General features: G+C 39.7%; 1 protein-coding gene across 1 annotated transcript; it reads left to right on the forward strand.

Moving 5' to 3' along the window:
- The first annotated feature begins 6,953 nt into the window (after positions 1-6,953).
- LOC138878689 (uncharacterized) lies at positions 6,954-9,521 on the forward strand. The gene is made up of 4 exons (XM_070158376.1): positions 6,954-7,055; positions 7,266-7,652; positions 7,815-8,067; positions 8,683-9,521. The coding sequence occupies exons 1-4, from the start codon at positions 6,954-6,956 to the stop codon at positions 9,519-9,521; spliced, it is 1,581 nt and encodes a 526-aa protein (XP_070014477.1).
- Positions 9,522-19,152: the final 9,631 nt, after the last annotated feature.

The following is a 19,152-nucleotide window of genomic DNA, read 5'->3' on the forward strand; positions in this document are numbered from 1 at the left end:
GCTCTCCAGAAGTGTGAAGTAAACTGAGGGCCTCTATCTGATATGATGGAAACAGGCATACCATGCAACCGAACTATCTCTTGAATAAAATCTGGGCCAACCTCTCTGAAGTATACATAGTCACAACTGGAATAAAGTGTGACTACTTGGTCAACATATCCACAATGACCCAAACTGCATCAAACTTCCGTAAGGTCTGTGGCAACCCAACTACGAAGTACATAGTAATGCACTCCCATTTCCACTACGGTATAGTCATCTGTTAGAGTAGGACACTTGGCCTCTGGTGTATCTAGCTACATACTCAACTATGTCTTTCTTCATCCGCCGCCACTAATAATGCTACCTCAGGTCACGATACATCTTTATAGCACTAGGATGAATGGAATATTGAGAACTGTGTGCCTCCTCTAAAATCCTCTCCCTCAATCCATCGACATTAGGAACACACAGACGACCCTGGAGTCGCAGAACACCATCCTCGCCGATAGAAACCTCCTTGGCACTGCCCTGTTGTACCGTCTCTATGAACCATGAAATGCGGATCATCAAATGTCGAGCCTTGATCTGCTCTAATAGTGAAGACTAAGTAACGACGCATGCAAGAACTCGACTGGGCTATGAAATGTCCAACCTCACAAGTCTGTTAGCTAAAGACTGAATGTCTAAAGCTAATTGCCTCTCCTCTGCTGAAATGAATGGCAAGCTACCCATACTCTCTGCCTTTCTGCTCAAGGCATCCGCGACTACATCGCCTTGCCCGAGTGATAAAGAATGGTGATGCCATAATCGTTGAGTAACTCAAGCCATCTGCGCTACCTCAAATTGAGATCCCTTTTCTTGAACAAGTGCTGTAAGCTGCGATGATCAGTGTAAACCTCACAGGACACCCCATAAAGATAATGCCTCCAGATCATAAGAGCATGAATAATCGCGGCTAAATCTAGATCGTGCACAAGGTAATTCTTCTCATGAATATTCAGCTGACGTGAACCATAGGCAATAACTCGTCCCTCCTACATTAGTACACAACCTAGTCCAATACGTGAAGCATCGCAAAACATTGTACACATCCCCAAACCGGAAGGCAACACTAGAACTAGTGTTGTAATCAAAGTTGTCTTGAGCTTTTGAAAGCTCGTCTCACATCATAGATCCAACGGAACTGAGCACGCTTCTAGGTCAATCTAGTCAAAGGTGCTGCAATAGATGAGAAGCCCTCCACAAACCGGTGATAATAACCTAATAACCCTAAGAATCTCTTGATTTCCGTCGCCGAAGTGGGACGAGGGAAACTCTGAGCTGCCTCAATCTTTTGGGATCCACCTTAATACCCTCACCTGATACAACATGCCCTAAGAATGCCAATGAATCTAGCCAAAACTCACAGTTGGAGAACTTAGCATATAGCTTATGTTCCCGCAAGGTCTGAAGCACCACTCACAAATGCTACTCGTGCTCCTCCATTCTACGCTAGTAGATCAAAATGTCATCAATGAAGACAATGACAAACGAAGCAATATAAGGCATGATACCCTGTCCATCAAATCCATAAATGCCGCTAGGGCGTTAGTCAAGCAGAATGACATCACTAGAAACTCATAATGGCCATATCTAGTACAGAAAGCAGTCTTCGGAACATCTAAGTCCCGAATCTTCAACTGATGGTACCATGAACTCAAGTCGATCATAGAGAACACCCTGGCACCTTGCAACTGGTAAAACAAATCATCAATACTCGGCAACAGGTACTTGTTCTTAATGGTAACTTTGTTCAACTGGGTAATCAATGCACATCTGCATAGTCCCATCTTTCTTCTTCACAAATAATACTAGTGCACCCCAAGGTGACACACTTGGTCTGATGAACCGTTTGCTAGCAACTCCTCAAGCTACTCCTTCGGAGACATATGGTATGGTGGGATAGATATAGGCTGGGTACCTGGAGCCAAGTCAATAAAGAAATCGATATCATGATCTGGTGGCATGCCTAGAATGTCAGAAGGAAACACATCGGTGAACTCCTGGACTACTGGCACAGAATCAATTGTCGGAGTCTCTGTGGTAGTATCCCAAACATAAGCTAGATAAGCCAAACAACCCTTCTCGACTATATGTCGAGCCTTCAAAAAAGAGATGACCCAACTAGATGTATTGACAGTCGAACTCTTCCACTCTAATCTAGGCAACTCTGGCATTGCTAAGGTAACAGTCTTTGCATGGCAAACAAGGATGGCGTGATATGGGGATAACCAGTCCATTCCCAGGATGACCTCAAAGTCGGTTATATCAAGCAATAGAAGGTCCACTCTAGTCTCGTAACCACATAATGTAACCACACAGGACTGATAGATCCGATCCACAACAACAGAATTGCCCAAAGAAGTGGACACATAAACATGAGTGACCAAGGACTCACGAGGAATATCCAGGAAATGAGCAAACAGACATGACACATATGAATAGGTAGATCCTAGATCAAATAATACTGAATCATCTCTATCGCAAACAGAAATAATACCTGTGATCAAGGCACCTGAAGCCACTGCATCTGGTCTGGCCAGAAAAGTAGAGAACCTAGTTGGAGCGTCGACTGGATGGCCTCCACCTGATAGAATAATAGCTGGCTGACCTTCCCCTGCCTGACCTCAACCTCTAGGACGGCCCCTACCTGCATGCCCTCCGACTCTAGGTGATCGGACGGCTAGTGCTATAATTATGGGCTGATGGCCCTATTGTACTGGCTTGCTCGAAGTCTGGGACAAAACCTCTTCATATGACCCGAATCCTCATACTCGTAACAATCGGTACCATAGACTACTGCCATGAAGTGTGACCTTGATGGCATGAATACCCACTGGAAGAACCTTGAATAGCTAGTGGGCGGTATGAACTCTCTAGCATGGTACTAAAATAGGCGCTGGAAGAACCCTGGTGACCTGAGTACCTACTAGAAGAACCCTGAATAGCTGATGGATAGTAATAACTTTTTGCATGGCAATGAAATAGGGTCGTGCTGCAGCACCCCGAGGAGGTGGTGGTGCTAGATATGTGGGCCTTCTAGGCTGACCCCTCCTAAACTGACCTCTGCCCCCAGCCACGGCACCTCTAAACTCTTAAGAAAAAAGGAACCTCTTGTCCCACTTCATCTGCTCTCTACCCCTCTAACGATAACCCTCAATCCTCCAAGAAATCTCCACTACTAGCTGATAAGAAGTCCTCATCTCAACCTCCCAGGCCATGCTAGCCTGAATACCGGAATGCAACCCCACAGCAAACCTCCGCACTCTCTCTTCATCAGTAGGAAGTATCATAAGTGCATGTCGATACAATTTAGAGAATCTCACCTTATAATCAGTCACTGACATCTGACCCTACTGGAGCTAATCAAACTAGCACCACAACACTTCTCTCTGGGAGGGTGGGATATACTTATCCTATAAAAGGCGTGTAAACTGGTCCTAAGTCATGGGAGGAGAACCTGCTAATCTGCCAAGAAGGTAAGACTTCCACCATTTACAGAGCCTGCCCTCCAACTGAAAGATAGTGAAATCCACCCCGTGGGACTCCAATATACTCATGTTGTAAAGTTTGTCCCTGCACCTATCAATGAAGTCCTGGGGGTCCTCATGTTGCTCACCTCCGAAGACATGAGGGTGTAGCTTAGTCCATCTATCCAAAAGCTTCTGCGGCTCGCTGTCCACAATTGGTCTAGGCTCAGGTATGGCTATTTCTACTGGCCGGGCCTCGCCCACGAGTAATGCGCCCGGGGTCCGATACACAGCACCTCCATGCCCATGATCCTAAGCAGTAGGGGTTTGTGCTCCCCTTCCCGCCAGAGATATGGCTGGGTCTGTTGGAAATAAACCATCTTGGGTCATAGAATCCATGAACCGCAGCATACGGCCCATGACCTTCTGAAATCTTGGTGCTGACATGAAATCGACCAGGGCTGGCTATGCTACGGGCACTTCGCCCTGCTCCTCAATAATAAGATCCTCCACTAGATCTGCTAGTGGTACAACTGGGGCAACTATGGGACGTCCTCGTCCCGTACCTCGGGTTGGTGCCCTCTCCTAGCCTCTTCTTTGACCTCTAGCAACAGGAGGAGCAGCTCCTCCTGGGTCTAGAACGTCCATTGTGCGCGTTCCCACCATCTGTGAGAGAATAAGAGAGAGAAACTTAGTTTACCATCAACTTCATGATAGGAGATGAATAAAGAGTAATTTTCTAACACCCTATAGCCTCTCTTTGATAAGTACAGACGTCTTCGCACCGATCTACAAGACTCTATTAGGCTTGCTCATAACTTGTGAGACCTACGTGATGCTAGTACTCTGATACCATGTTGTCATGACTCAATTCTATTATAGGCTGTAATGGCGCCCAACACCACCGCTAGGCAAGCCAATGGTGAACTAACCACGTGCTTTCTCTTTTTAAAAGATTTTTCCAAGTAATTAAACTTTTCTTAATTTAAACGATTTAAGAATTAACAGATTCAAATTAATAACACGAAAGCATTTGAGTGCAATCATAACCATAGAATAAAACCAAAATTACAAGTCTACTAGTGTGTGCCAAAACCTGGTGTCACAAGCGTATGAGCATTCTAGTAGAATATACAAAAGAATACTAGTCTACTGTCTGAAGTAAAATATATAGAAAAATATAAGCAAAAGAAAGACTCCAGCTGCTACAGAACGGCTCGGAAGGTAGCTCACTGTGAAGTCTCGAAGTCATAATCAAGTGTGTGTGCCGGACTGATATCCAGATGCACCTTCCTCAGATCCTTCACATTTAAGTGCAAAAGTGTAGCGTGAGTACATAAACAACATGTACCCAGTAAGTATCTAGTCTAACCTTGAAGAATTAGTGATGAGGGGTCGACTTCGACACTTACTATGGGCCAACAATATAATAATATGAAATTCTAATTAAACATGATAGATATAAATGATAATAGAACTCAGAGTAAAAAATAAATAAATAATCATTTTACCATTAATAAGAACCGAATCATTTCTGTTGGCCCAAGTTCAGGTGAAGTTTTGAAGAATGACAAATGAACTCAGTCATGGACTAGGTTCATCATGTGAGGCATAGTATTTATCAACCTAGACATGTGAGATACACGTAAAGAAGATAAGTCTCAGTAATCAAGCAGCAATATCTCCTGAATTGATCGAAAAGGTTGCATATTGGATGAGGAGAGAAAGTCTCCTTATGGGAAGAGGACACAATCACACAATTCGGATAAATGATAGGGTTGGAGTTTGTATTGAACAAGGACTCAACTTCGATGGAAGATCAGCAATTGAGTCTCAATCAAACTCTGATTACTAACTCATTAAATAACAGTGATTGTTCTCTTTTACAGGTGTTGCACATACGCAGAAGTTAAACGTGAATAGGGAGCAAAATAGCAACGATTTTTGCAAGCAGTTGGTGTGTAATTCAAGTGTGCAAACTTGAAGCTACTTGAATGAGATAGAAGAACCAGTTCCATTGTGTTTATTCTTATTCTAGTTTAATTGTAGTAGATGGTTTAAAGTTGTACCTTTTCAGCTTTCATAGAAGCATTTGTAATAGGTACTTTGAATGTTCAAGTTATAGGCTAACTTAAAGGTGCCGCAACAGTTGAGATTGTGTGCTACACAGGGATTAGAGTTAATCCTTAGGTTTAGAAAGAGTTTTGTAAATGCTTTTTTGGGTCAGTGATTTTAGTGGATGTTTGGGGAAATCCTACTGAGTGGTAGGTCGTGGTTTTTGAGCCAGGTGTTTTCCACGTAAAACTCTCTGTGTTCTTTATTTTCTGTACTTTTAATTCCGCAACAGTAGCAGTTAGAACACCTAGAAGAACCAGGTTCTTCTAGATCAAAAAATTGGGTACCACACAAATCACTCCCCCCCCCTTGTGTGGTATTGACGTTTAGAACATCAATTGGTATCATAGCAGGTTATCCTTGAAGAGGCTAACACCTTAGGAAAAGATCAACATGAGTGCACCACCTGGGAACTAGGAAGGGCAATCCACTGCCAGGCCTTCACTGTTCAATGGACAGTAGTACTCTTGGTGGAAGAACAGGATGAAGGATCACATCATAGGAGAAGACTATGAACTCTAGGACATAGTCACTAATGGTCCTTTGGCAACTGCAATGAAAAATGAGGAAGGAGTGGTTGTGCCAAAGACAAGGGCTGACTGCACTGCTGAAGACCTAAAAAAGTAAGAGAAAAATGATAAGGCCAAGAAATGGCTTGTGTGTGGACTAGGTCCAGATGAGTACAGTAGGATCCAAAGTTGTACTAATGCCAAGGATATATGGGACACTTTGCAAGTGGCTCATGAAGGAACAACTCAAGTGAAAAAATCCAGAGGAACACTACTGTATTCTCAATATGAGAATTTTACTATGAAGGAGGGAGAAACTATCCAAGAGAACTTAAGTCCCTTGGAAGGATTATTCTTGAAGAAGACAAGGTTGAGAAATCCTGACAAGGGTTCTGCCAGTCTCATGGGAAAGCAAAATCACGGCCATTCAGGAATCCAAGAATATTGCTACTCTCAGACTGGATGAACTGATTGTAAATCTTACTACTTATGAACTGATAAGGCAAACCATGAAGATAGATACACCCAAGAAGGAGAGAAGCCTAGCTCTCAGAATTGCTGAAGGTTCAGATCTGGAAGATGATGAGATGGCTATGATCACTATAGAATTCAAAAAGTACCTGATGAGAGGAAAGGGTTCTTCAAGAGGTACAACCTTCAACATGTCAAGAGCTCCTGAGAAACAGACCAATGAGGCTTTCTACAAGTGTGGTAAGACTGATCACATGATCAAGAACTGCCCTCAATGGGAAATTGAGTGGAAGAAAGAAAGGGCTGAACAAAGGAACAAGAAGAAGGAATAGGCTTAACCAAAAGGAACAAACGTTCAACCAAGGCTATGGTTGCTTCTTGGGGAGAAACTTCAGATGAAGATTCGGAAGATGAAGCTGAAGAAGAGCAAGCACTGATGGCCATCGGAGAATCAGATGATGAACAAGAGGTAAGTATCCTTCATCTCAAAAATAAGATTAAATTTTTGTCTAAAGAAAAGTTGGTTGAGCTACTACTAGACTTCATTGATGAGTTTGAGATAATTAACACTGAGAAAGAAGTTCTATCTAGGGAATGTGTGATCCTAAAAGCAAAATGCAAAAGTCTAGGGTCTAGGGCTAATGAGAGTGATAACACAAATGTTGAGTTGAAGAACTAGGTTCTTGAACATGATAATAGTGTCCTAGAACTTAGGTCTGAAAACTTAAAACTGAAACTAGGAATAGGAAAGAAGAAAGTTGATCACACATATCTCACTCTAGAAGAAAACTTGGGAAAAATGAAAGATGAATTGTATAAGAAAGATGAACTCATCAAAGTCCTGAAGGAAGATCTAGGAAAGGTGAAACATGAATTAGACAGAACTTGCAAGTGGAACAAGGCTTATGATGCACTCTCTTGGCTGCAAGAGCATCACAGTAGCAACAAAAGAGGACTTGGATATGGGACTCAAGCTCCAAAATGGGACTCTAGAAGCAAGTACCTACTCTTCCTGAAAATAAAATCTGCACACACTGTAGCAAGGCCGACCATTACAAAAATGAATGTAATACAAAAGAAAAGGCCAGTCAAAAGAATAAAGTCTTTGTTCAAGAGAAAAACAAGCTGCCTGGGTGGGAAAGAAGGAATCGGATTCATCCTTTTGCCTATAGAAAGGGACCCAAACTAGTTTGGATTCCTAAGACTAACCCCTGATTTATTTTTGCAGGTCCAAGTGAAAGGGAGGAGCCAAATATGGTATATGGATAGTGGCTGCTCAAAACATATGACTGGGAACAAGGACCAGTTCCTTTCACTTGAGGACTTAAAAGGAGGTAATGACTCCTTTGGTAATGGAAAGAAAGGTGAGATCATTGGGGTTGTAAAGGTAGGCAAAACAGATTCTCATTCCATAGAGAATGACTACCTGATAGATGGCTTGAAATATAGCCTAATAAGTGTGTCACAATTGTGTGACAGAGGTAATCTTGTAGCTTTTACCTCTACCAAATGCTTTGTGATTAACCTTACCACTGACAAGACTGTTTTGCAGGGAAAAAGAGTTAACAATATTTATATTGTAGATTTGTCTACTCTCTCATAAAATGAACTCACTTGCTTAAGTGTGTTTGTTAATGATCCCCTCCTGTGGCACAAAAGACTTGGTCATTCAAGTCTAAATCAGCTAAACAAATTAGTCTCTAAAGACTTGGTGATAGGGTTACCTAATATCAAGTTCAAAGAAGACAAAGTTTGTGAGGTATGTGCAAGGGGGAAGCAGAAAAGATCATCCTTCAAAATCAAGAAAATGGTAAGTACAACCAAGTCGTTGGAACTGGTCCATATGGATCTATGTGGTCCAATAAGAACCATGAGTAGAGGTGGAAAGAAATATGTAATGGTGCTTGTCGATGATTATTCTAGATTTACCTGGGTTCTATTTCTAACCTCTAAAGATGAAGCATTCGACATGTTTATTGCATTTGTTAGAAAAACTCAGAAATAATTAGGAAATCAACTTGCATCCATTAGGTCTGATCATGGAACTGAATTTGAAAATTCCAAGTTTGCTGAATTCTGTGATGAAAATGGTATAGATCATAATTTCTCTGCCCCTAGGAACCCTCAACAAAATGGAGTAGTTGAAAGGAAGAATAGAACTCTTGAGGACATGGCTAGAACCATGTTGCTTTCTAGTAAATTGCCCCACAACTTCTGGGCAGAGGCCGTAAACACTGCATGTTACATAATCAGTAGATGCATGACTAGACCTTTGATAGAGAAGACTCCCTATGAGTTACTTAAAGGGAGAAAACCAAACATATCCCATCTTAGGGCATTTGGTTGCAAGTGCTATGTGCACAATAATAGAAAAGACTTCCTAGGTAAGTTTGATCCCAGAAGTGATGAGGGAGTATTTTTGGGATATTATTCACATAGAAAAGCATATAAAGTATTTAATAAAAGAACTCTGTGTGTAGAAGAAAGTGTACATGTAGTATTTGATGAAACTAACATTCTTTCTGAGAGACAAGAACATGAAGATAAAGCCATTGGATTGGTAAAGGAATTGACTAAATCCCCAGTACAAGTCAAAGTGGCATCAAAAGAAGGAACAGGTGATGGAACATGTCCTTCAAATCAGGGCAACCTGACAGGGGGAACTAATCAAGGAGAAATTGAATCAAACCCCCTAGAGGAACTTGTTCATGAACCTGTTCCTCTGCAACAGAACATGGGAGAAATATCTAGCAGAAACCAGTTGGTTGTGAAACCTCACAAGTATCAAAGTTCTCATCCGATTGAGAACATTATTACTGATCCAATATCTGGAGTCAAAACTAGATCACAGCTAAAGAATCCGTGTGCTTTTGATGCTTTCCTATCTCTTATTGAACCTGAAAATGTTGTTGAGGCTTTGCAGGATGCAGATTAGGTGAATGCAATACAAGATGAACTCAACCAATTTGAAAGAAGTCAAGTTTGGCATCTAGTTCCGAGACCCAAGGACAGATCAGTCATGGGTACAAAATGGATCTTTAGAAACAAACTTGATGAAGATGGAACAATTACAAGAAACAAAGCAAGACTGGTGGTACAAGGATACAGCCAAGAGGAGGGCACAGACTATGATGAGACATTTGCTCCAGTTGCAAGACTAGAGGCAATCAGACTCCTCATAGCCTTTGCAGCACACATGGAATTCACTCTTCATCAGATGGATATCAAAAGTGCCTTTCTGAATGGCTACCTAAAGGAAGAAGTATTTGTGAAACAACCTTCAGGGTTTAAGAGCAAGGAATGTCCTGAGCATGTGTACAAATTAGACAAGGCTCTCTATGGGCTCAATCAGGCCCCAAGAGCTTGGTATGAATGACTATCCAAATTCCTACTGGAGTATGGTTACAAAAGAGGTAAAATTGACATTACCTTATTTTTAAGGGAAAAAGTAAAGATCTCCTTGTTGTGCAAATATATGTGGATGACATCATATTTAGGGCTACCACTGATAAGCTGAGTAAGGACTTTGCAAAACTAATGGGCAGTGAGTTTGAAATGAGCATGATGGGTGATCTTAAACTATTTTTAGGCTTGCAGATCAAACAAAGTCCAAATGGAACCATGATCCATCAGCAAAAGTATACAAAAGAGCTAATCAAAAGGTTTAAAATGGAGGAATCTAAAGAAATAGACACACCCATTGCAACTGCCACCAAATTAGATATTGATGAACCTAGTTCATCAGTCGATCAAAAGTTGTATAGGGGTATAATTGGTTCACTCTTGTATCTTACTGCAAGCAGACCTGACATCATTTCCAGTGTAGGGCTTTGTGCTCGTTATCAGGCAAATCCAAAAGAGTCCCACTTGACTGTGGTAAATAGGATACTGAGATATCTGAAAGGCACCATTGATTTGTGTCTCTGGTATCCTAAAGGTACTAATTTTGATATAGTTGGATATGCTGGTGTTGATGCTGATTATGCAGGTTTCTTAGTGGACATGAAAAGCACCTCAGGTATGGCACATTTCCTTGGTTCATGTCTTGTGTCTTGGGCTACCAAAAAGCAAAATTCTGTGGCCCTATCTACTGCTGAAGCTGAGTATGTTGTTGCTGCTTCTTGTTGTGCTCAATTGCTATGGATCAAACAACAGCTGGTAGATTTTGGAATTGAAGTGGGATGTATTCCAATATTCTTTGATAACACTAGTGCTATAAGTATGACAAACAACCCCATTCATCATAAGAGGACTAAGCACATAGATGTTAGACACCACTTCTTAAAAGATAACTATGAGAAAGGATTGATTTCAATAGAATTCTGTGCTACTGATAAACAAATAGCTGACATCTTCACTAAAGCACTAAGTAGAGAAAACTTTGAGAGGAACAGGTTGGAGTTAGGGATGATTAAGATCACCTAATAGATCCAGTTCAGAATGCACAATGAAAAAAAATTATATTTTTTTGGTTAGGAGTTCTAACTTTGTGTAAACATCTAGATCAATTCTTACTCAGTTTCATACTTTAATTATTATACTCCTGTGACATATGTATGACTCACTGATCTCTTACAAAGTTTCTTCTATTTTGGCATTTGAGGCATGTTCAAGAGAGTTCTATATAAAGAACCTGGTTCATCAGTATGTATTCATATGAAAAGCTCATGTATGTTTTCTATACTCTACACAATTAGAAAGATTATTTTTCCAATCATGAGCAGAAGTCCTATATTCATCAAATTCCCAGAAATTCTATCCGTTGAGCATTGAACCAATTTCATTTCCCTAGAACTCTAAAAACCAGGATTTTTGCCGAAAATATAGCGATGCCTAATAATCACTAAGAGACCGGAATTACATCTTGATTAGACTTCTAATTGACCTCTGAAAAAGCTGTTGTTACTGCATTTAAGCCTAATCATCTTTAAATACACGCCACACCTCTTCTTCATTAGTCCATAACCGTAAAAACTCTTCTCAAGTTCTGATCACCCTTCTTCTCTCCAAAATTTTCAATTTTTTTATTAAGAAACAATCCACCATGACTAACCCCCAAGATAATCCCGGCACTCCCCCACCAGTATCCCCTTTGAATACATCCTCATCTACACCCCCAGGTGAAACCCCAAAATCTAGGTTTCGTAGGCAGAAAATGTTGGCCAGAAAAACTATAGCTTCTGGAGCTCTAAGAAAAGTTCTAAATGAGAAATTGAAGGCTAGCCAGAGGAAGGAAAGTCCTACTCAAGAATCTAACTCAAGCTCTGAGTCTGAAGCTTTTATTTCTGCCAGTGAAGGAAAAGAACATAGGTCTTCTGACACTGCCAAAATTCAAGAAACCCCTGGTGTGTAAGTTCTTATGTGGTACTCTCTACTGTGGTTGAAATATAGAAAATAGGTTTGTCTTGGTTGGTCCTGTCAAAGATGTAAAGGGGCTGAATCTAGTAGAAGTGGAGGTAAAAATAAAGAAAAAGAGAGAGAGGGAGCAAGTGGTGATGAGAGGGGAAATGGGAAAGAAAAAGTTCTGGCTATCTGTGGAGGTGTTGAAGAAGGTGGCAACAAGTTAAGGGGAAGTGGTTCTAGGGAGGCGGCTGAAGGGCTTGTGCATCTAAGCAAGCAACAAGATGAACTTGGTTCATCTATTGAGGAAACAGTGGCTGATCTTCTAAAGAGGGTTGGGGCTAGTTATGATCCAAAGAAGCGTAAAGCTTCCACACAAAAGGCTCCAACTGCTTCCAAGCCAACAAAGAAAAGCAAAATGTCATCCCCAAAACCTATTGTATCTTCAGTACTTAAGGGAAGAGCCACTAGAAGCAGGGTCAGACAAAGTGAAGCTGAGTTACAGAAAGCTCTAGAAGAAATCAAGAAGAAAAAGAAGGAGAAGGGAAAAGCAAAGGTTGTGGAGAGTTCTGAGGTTGCAGAAGAAGAAGAAGAAGAAGAAGAAGAAGAAGAGGAGATGGAACTGGTCCATCAAGAAAGGGGAACAACTGTGGAGGTTCGTACAACCAAACCAAAAAGGGCCAAGGCTTCTTCCAAGAAGTCTTCCTCTGAACCTGTGTCTGATGAACCCTCTTTAGCCAAAAGAACCAGATCTATAGTGAAAGGTAAGCAGGTAAAAATTACTGAGGAAGAAGAAGAATGGAGTGGAGAAGAAAAAGAAGAGGAATCTAAAAAGGAACAAGATAGGTTTGCCATCTTTGGCAGAAGAAGATTTTTGAAAGGAAGACTGTTGAGAGACCCTGATGAGCTAGGAATAAGAAGACTGGTGGATGCCCTAACTACACAAGGTTGGAAGGACATGGTCCTTGAAATGGATGGGAGGCTGGATAGGAAAGAATTGATTGAGTTTATGGCCAATGTCACAGTGAAGAATGGGGTAGTCACCAGTATAGTGAAAGGAGTAAGGGTGCAGTTTGATGCACTCAAATTGGGTAACATTCTAGACATACCTAGTGAGGGGTATGATGATTATACAAGGCAAATGTGTCCATGTCTAGATTCTCTCCCTACTTCTCTTCAAATCACTAGGAATTTTTGTGATGCCGCAATTGCTGAAGATGTGCCTGAAGCCAGGTTTGTGCAAAAAAGTGAGATGAGGCCTGAGCACAAGGTCTTGTTTGAATTTGTTAACAAGTGTTTGCTGCCCAGACAGGAGAAGAGGCACATTGCCAACTACATGGACCTGGTTCTTATGGAGTGCCTTATGAGAGGAATGCAGATCAATTGGCCTGCCTTTATTGTCAAATTACTAGACAGGGTCATAAACGGCTCCAAGGCTCATGCCACCCCATATGGGTTCATATTGACTATTGTTCTAGATAGGCTGAATGTGCCTTTGAAGAAATGGGAGATGGCATCAAGCAAGGAACACTTTGGCATCAAGACTCTTCTGGCTTGTGACTATCCAGTCAATGTCACCCCAGTTGAACCTGGTTCATCCCTGAAGACACCTGTGAACAGCAAGGTTAGGGCTTTGGTTCTAAAGTGTGGATCTAAGGATGCTGAAATTGCTCGGCTCCAAGCTAGTGTAGCTGAACTGGAAACTGAAAGAGATGGCCTTTGAACTGAGCTAGCAAAAGAAAAGGAGAAGAGTGATGGGATGCTTCAGAATATGATCAACCTTCTCCAAACTCAGCCCTCTAGTTCCTCCAAGCCTTAGGATGTCCAGTTGTTGTCTTCTGAACCAAACTAGTACCCCCAGTAACCCAGATTAGGGATTTTTTTGTTTTTTTTTTGCTCATGCTTTGGAAGTTTTTCTTTCTTTTTGTGGTTTGTTGGTGAAAACATATCTTATCAATGACAGCTGTTGTTTCTCTTGTTCTATGAAGATTTTGCTCTTAATAGTTTGAATATGTTTGTTGATTATTGATGATTTCATCCATGTTTTCACTTGCAGTTGCCCAAGTGGCCATGAGTAATTACAAAAATCTGGGATTCACAATGCATGCAACTTTTCGATGATGCCAAAAGGGGGAAGAGATATTGTGCTTTACTCTTTATTCTGAATAATGTGATATTTATAACCTAATTAAATCTGGTCCTTGATGATAAGTTAAAATTCTAAGTTTAAGTTAATGTGTTGATGATCAAGCTGAGTTTCTACAAGTTCTTTAATTAGTAAAAGCACAGAGTTTGTCATCATCAAAAGGGGGAACTTTGTTGGCCCAAGTTCAGGTGAAGTTTTGAAGAATGACAAATGAACTCAGTCATGGACCAGGTTCATCATGTGAGGCATAGTATTTATCAACCTAGACATGTGAGATACACGTGAAGGAGATAAGTCTTAGTAATCAAGCAGCAATATCTCATGAACTGATCGAAAAGGTTGCATATTGGATGAGGAGAGAAAGTCTCCTTATGGGAAGAGGACACGATCACACAATCCGGATAAATGATAGGGTTGGAGTTTGTATTGAACAAGGACTCAACTTCGATGGAAGATCAGCAATTGAGTCTCAATCACACTCTGATTACTAACTCATTAAATAACAGTGATTGTTCTCTTTTACAGGTGTTGCACATACGCAGAAGTTAAACGTGAATAGGGAGCAAAATAGCAACGTTTTTTGCAAGCAGTTCGTGTGTAATTCAAGTGTGTAAACCTGAAGCTACTTGAACGAGATAGAAAAACCAATTCTGTTGTGTTTATTCTTATTCTAGTTCAATTGTAATAGGTGGTTTAAAGTTGTACCTTTTCAGCTTTCATAGAAGCATTTGTAATAGGTACTTTGAGTGTTCAAGTTATAGGCTAACTTGAAGGTGTCGCAACAGTTGAGGTTGCGTGCTACACAGGGATTAGAGTTAATCCTTAGGTTTACAAAGAGTTTTGTAAATGTTGTTTTGGCTCCGTGATTTTAGTGGATATTTGGGAAAATCCTACTGAGTAGTAGGTCATAGTTTTTGAGCCAGGTGTTTTCCACGTAAAACTCTTTGTGTTCTTTATTTTTTGTACTTTTAATTCCGCAACAGTAGTAGTTAGAACACCTAGAAGAATCAGGTTCTTCTAGATCGAAAAATTGGGTAACACACAAATCACCCCCCCCCCTCTTGTGTGGTATTGACGTTTAGAACATCAATTTCTCATTTAAAACATGTAATTTCATAAGCCAATGAAATTATATCAAATATAAAGGGACTTCAAAAAACCTTCAAGGAACCAACTTTTACTATCAGACACCAAAACGCTCCCGGATCATTCAAAACCCAATCCAAACATACGCCCATGTCCGATATCATCATACGAACCTATTGGAACTGTCAAATCCTGATTCCGAGGTTGTTTGCTCAAAACGTTGACCGAAGTCAAACTTAGCCTTTTTAGCTAACCTTAAAGAATCAAGTATTCCGATTTCAACACAAACCCTTCCAAATCCCGAACTAACCATTCTCGCAAGTCATAAAATAATAAAAGCACCTACGAAAAGTATTATTTAGGAGAACGGGATTCTAGAAAGCAAACGATCGGTCAGGTCGTTACATATCTAGTCGAGTACAATTCATGATATACATTAAACATCCTACCACACAAGTATAATCCAATTATGATATGCTTTGGCCTTTGTTCTTTGCAAGTGCAAGTTTCACGTCAATTGGAGTTTTTGCAACTTTAAAATCTAAGTAATTGAATTTTTCAAGTAATGTTTTAATGTAATGAGATTGCGATAATGCCAGACCTTGAGGAGTCTTATGGATCTTAATACCTAGAATTAAATCGGCAACTCCCAAGTCTTTCATATCAAACTTTCTAGATAGCATATGCTTAGTCGTATTTATGTTGGCAATGTCATTACTCATTATCAGCATATCATCCACATATAAGCAAATAATGACTATGTGATTTGCAATATTTTTAATGTACACACATTTATCTTAAAACCATTTGACAATATTGTTTGGTCAAATTTCGCATGCCATTGTTTGGGTGCTTATTTTAGTCCGTAAAGCTACTTAACAAGTCTGCATACCTTCTTTCTTTACCTAGAACCATAAACCCTTCAGGTTGTTCCATGTAAATTTCTTCCTCCAAATCTCCATTTAAGAAGGCTGTTTAACGTCCATTTGATGTATTTCAAGACCATATATCACAGCTAATGCTACTAACGTTCATATGGACGTAATTCTTGCAACTAGAGAGTATGTATCAAAATAGTCAAGAATTTATCATTTTTCATACCCTTTGACCATAGGTCTTGCCTTATATTTGTCAATAGTACCACCATCTTTTATTTTCCTCTTAAAAATCCATTTAGAACCTAATGTTGTATTGCTTGGAGGAAGATCAATCAATTCTCATGTATGGTTATTCAGTATGGATTCTATTTCAGTATTGACTGTCTCTTTCCAAAATAATAATTTTGAAGAAGACATAACTTAATGTTCGAGGCTCATTTTCTAATAAGAAAGCCACAATATCTAGTCCAAATGAAGTAGACGTTCTTTGGCATTTACTACGTCTTGGATCCTCCTAATTATACGTACTTTCTTTAGTTTCTTTCTGAGATCGTTTAGATCCTTCACTAATCGACTCGCATTCTATTTTATATGGATATATATTTTCAAAAAATTCAGAATTATTTGATTCTATAACAGTATTATTATGAATGTCTGGATTTTCTGATTTGTAAACCAAAAAACGATATGCTTTACTATTTGTTGCATATCCTATGAAAAAACAATCAACAGTTTTTCCGTCCTATCTTTACCTTTTTGGGTTTAGGAACTTGCACTTTTGCCAAACATACCCACACTTTAAATTAATTCAAGTTGGGCTTTCTTCCGTTCAAATTTCCATATGGAATGGATTGCGTTTTACTATGGGGTACTCGGTATAATATCCGGTTAGCCGCAAGAATGGCATCCCCCCACAAGTTCTGTAGCAAACCAGAACTTATCAACAAAGTGTTCATTATTTTTTGTAATGATCAATTCTTTCTTTCCTCATTCCTATTGGATTGGGGCATGTGAGGGGCTATTATTTGATGAATAATTACATATTCCAAACATATCTCTTCAAAAAGAGATTCGTATTTACCACCCCTATCACTTCTTATCATTTTGATTTTCTTGTTAAGTTGCATTTCAACTTCATTTTTGTATTTCTTGAATGCATCTATTGCTTCATATTTACTATTAAGCAAGTAAACATAGCAATATTGAGTAATATCGTCAATAAAAGCTATAAATACTTCTTTTCACCGCGAGATGGTATTGACTTCATGTCGCAAATATCTGTATGAATTAAGTCTAGAAGATTTGAACTCCTTTCAACTGACTTATAAGGATGTTTAACATACTAATATTCCACACATACAACCAGTCATATTGAATTAGGCACATGAGTACGGTCTTCTCAGGGTCGCACCTGAGCCTCGTTAGACTCAGCTGAAGTGTAAGGTGTAAGTGAAGAAAATAGAAGAGATGGAGTCCGACTCTTAGCCTAGTCTATATCCACAGCTGACGTAACTCCGTACCGACACTCACTGGCCTGAAACATATATAAATCACAAATTCTTCAAAGCAGGTTGGCATGCTGGATGTACAGGGACCATCGAAGAAGTGCCTCAATATGCCGCAAATATTTTGATTTGTCGCATTCAAACTTAGGCAATACTTTCAAATTAATTATTTTTCGCAAGGTTTTATAATTGACATGTCCCAAACGTATATGCCATAAATTATTTGACTCAAGTAAGTAAGAAGAAGCTGAAAATTTTATTATTGTCAACAACTATTACATTCAGCTTGAAAAGGCCCTCAGTAAGGTAACCTTTTCATAAGTACATCTCGTTCTTACTTATTACAACTTTGTCTGAAACAAAAACACATTTAAACTCGTTCTTGATGAGAAGTGAAATAGAAACTAAGTTCTTCCATATTTCAGGAACATGACAAACATTGTTCAGATTCACCACCTTGCCAGATGTCATCTTTAGGAATATCTTTCCATAACCTTCAATTTTGGCCATTGCAGAATTTCCCATAAAAATGGTCTCGTCAGGTCCAGCGGGAACATATGAAGCAAATGCTTCTCTAATAGCACAAACATGGCGGTATCTCCAGAATCAATCCATCACTCCTTAGGATTTCCCACTAAGTTGCATTCAGACAACATAACGCATAGGTCATCAATATCATCATTTTTTTCAACCATATTTGTTTGTCCCTTTTTCTTCTCTTTCTTTGGAGCATGACATTCTACAGTTGTGACCAACCTTTCAACAGTTGTGGCAGTTTCCCTTGAATTTCTTCTTGTTGAGATAGTTGTTTAGTCCATAAGACTTCTTCCTTTTTTCGGATTAGTTGGAGCAGTCTCAACAATATTTGCTCCCAAAATTATTGAGTTCTCACGTGTCTTCTTTTCTGCAGCTTTATTGTCCTCTTCCATCCTCAATTGAACGATGAGATCTTCGAGTTTCATTTCCTTACACTTGTGTTTCAAGTAGTTCTTAAAGTCCCTCCATAAAGGAGGCAACTTCTCAATCATTGATGCAACTTGAAATGCCTTATTGATGACCAAACCTTCAATGAAAAATTTGTAATTAGCTACTAAATTAATACTTTCAACAGAAGCATTAATTCAGATTATACTTTTAGCAAGGAGATCATGGATTATAACTTGCAGCTCTTGAACTTGGGTAATGACAGGCTTGTTGTCTACCATCATATAGTCCAAAAATTTGGATGCAGCAAACTTCTTCAAACCGGCATCCTCGGTTTTATACTTCTTTTCCAACATATCTCATAGTTCTTTAGAAGTTTATTCATTACTATAGATGTTGTAAAGATCATCCTCCAGTTCGCCAAGAATATAATTCTTGCACAAGAAATATGTGTGCTTCCATGCCTCAGTCACAATAAAATATTCATTATCAGGAGTTGATTCCGGTGGAACCGGAACGTCCTCCTTGATGAACTTCTGTAGACTCAAAGTAGTCAAATAGAAGAACATCTTCTGTTGCCAATGTTTGAAATCAACTCGGATTATACCTTCAGTAAGGAGATCAAGGATAATAACTTGCAGCTATTAAACTTGGGTAATGACAGACTTGTTGTCTACCATCTTATAG

This window comes from Nicotiana sylvestris, chromosome 9, assembly GCF_000393655.2.
Source record: "Nicotiana sylvestris chromosome 9, ASM39365v2, whole genome shotgun sequence".
In the NCBI taxonomy this organism is placed as follows: Eukaryota; Viridiplantae; Streptophyta; class Magnoliopsida; order Solanales; family Solanaceae; genus Nicotiana; species Nicotiana sylvestris.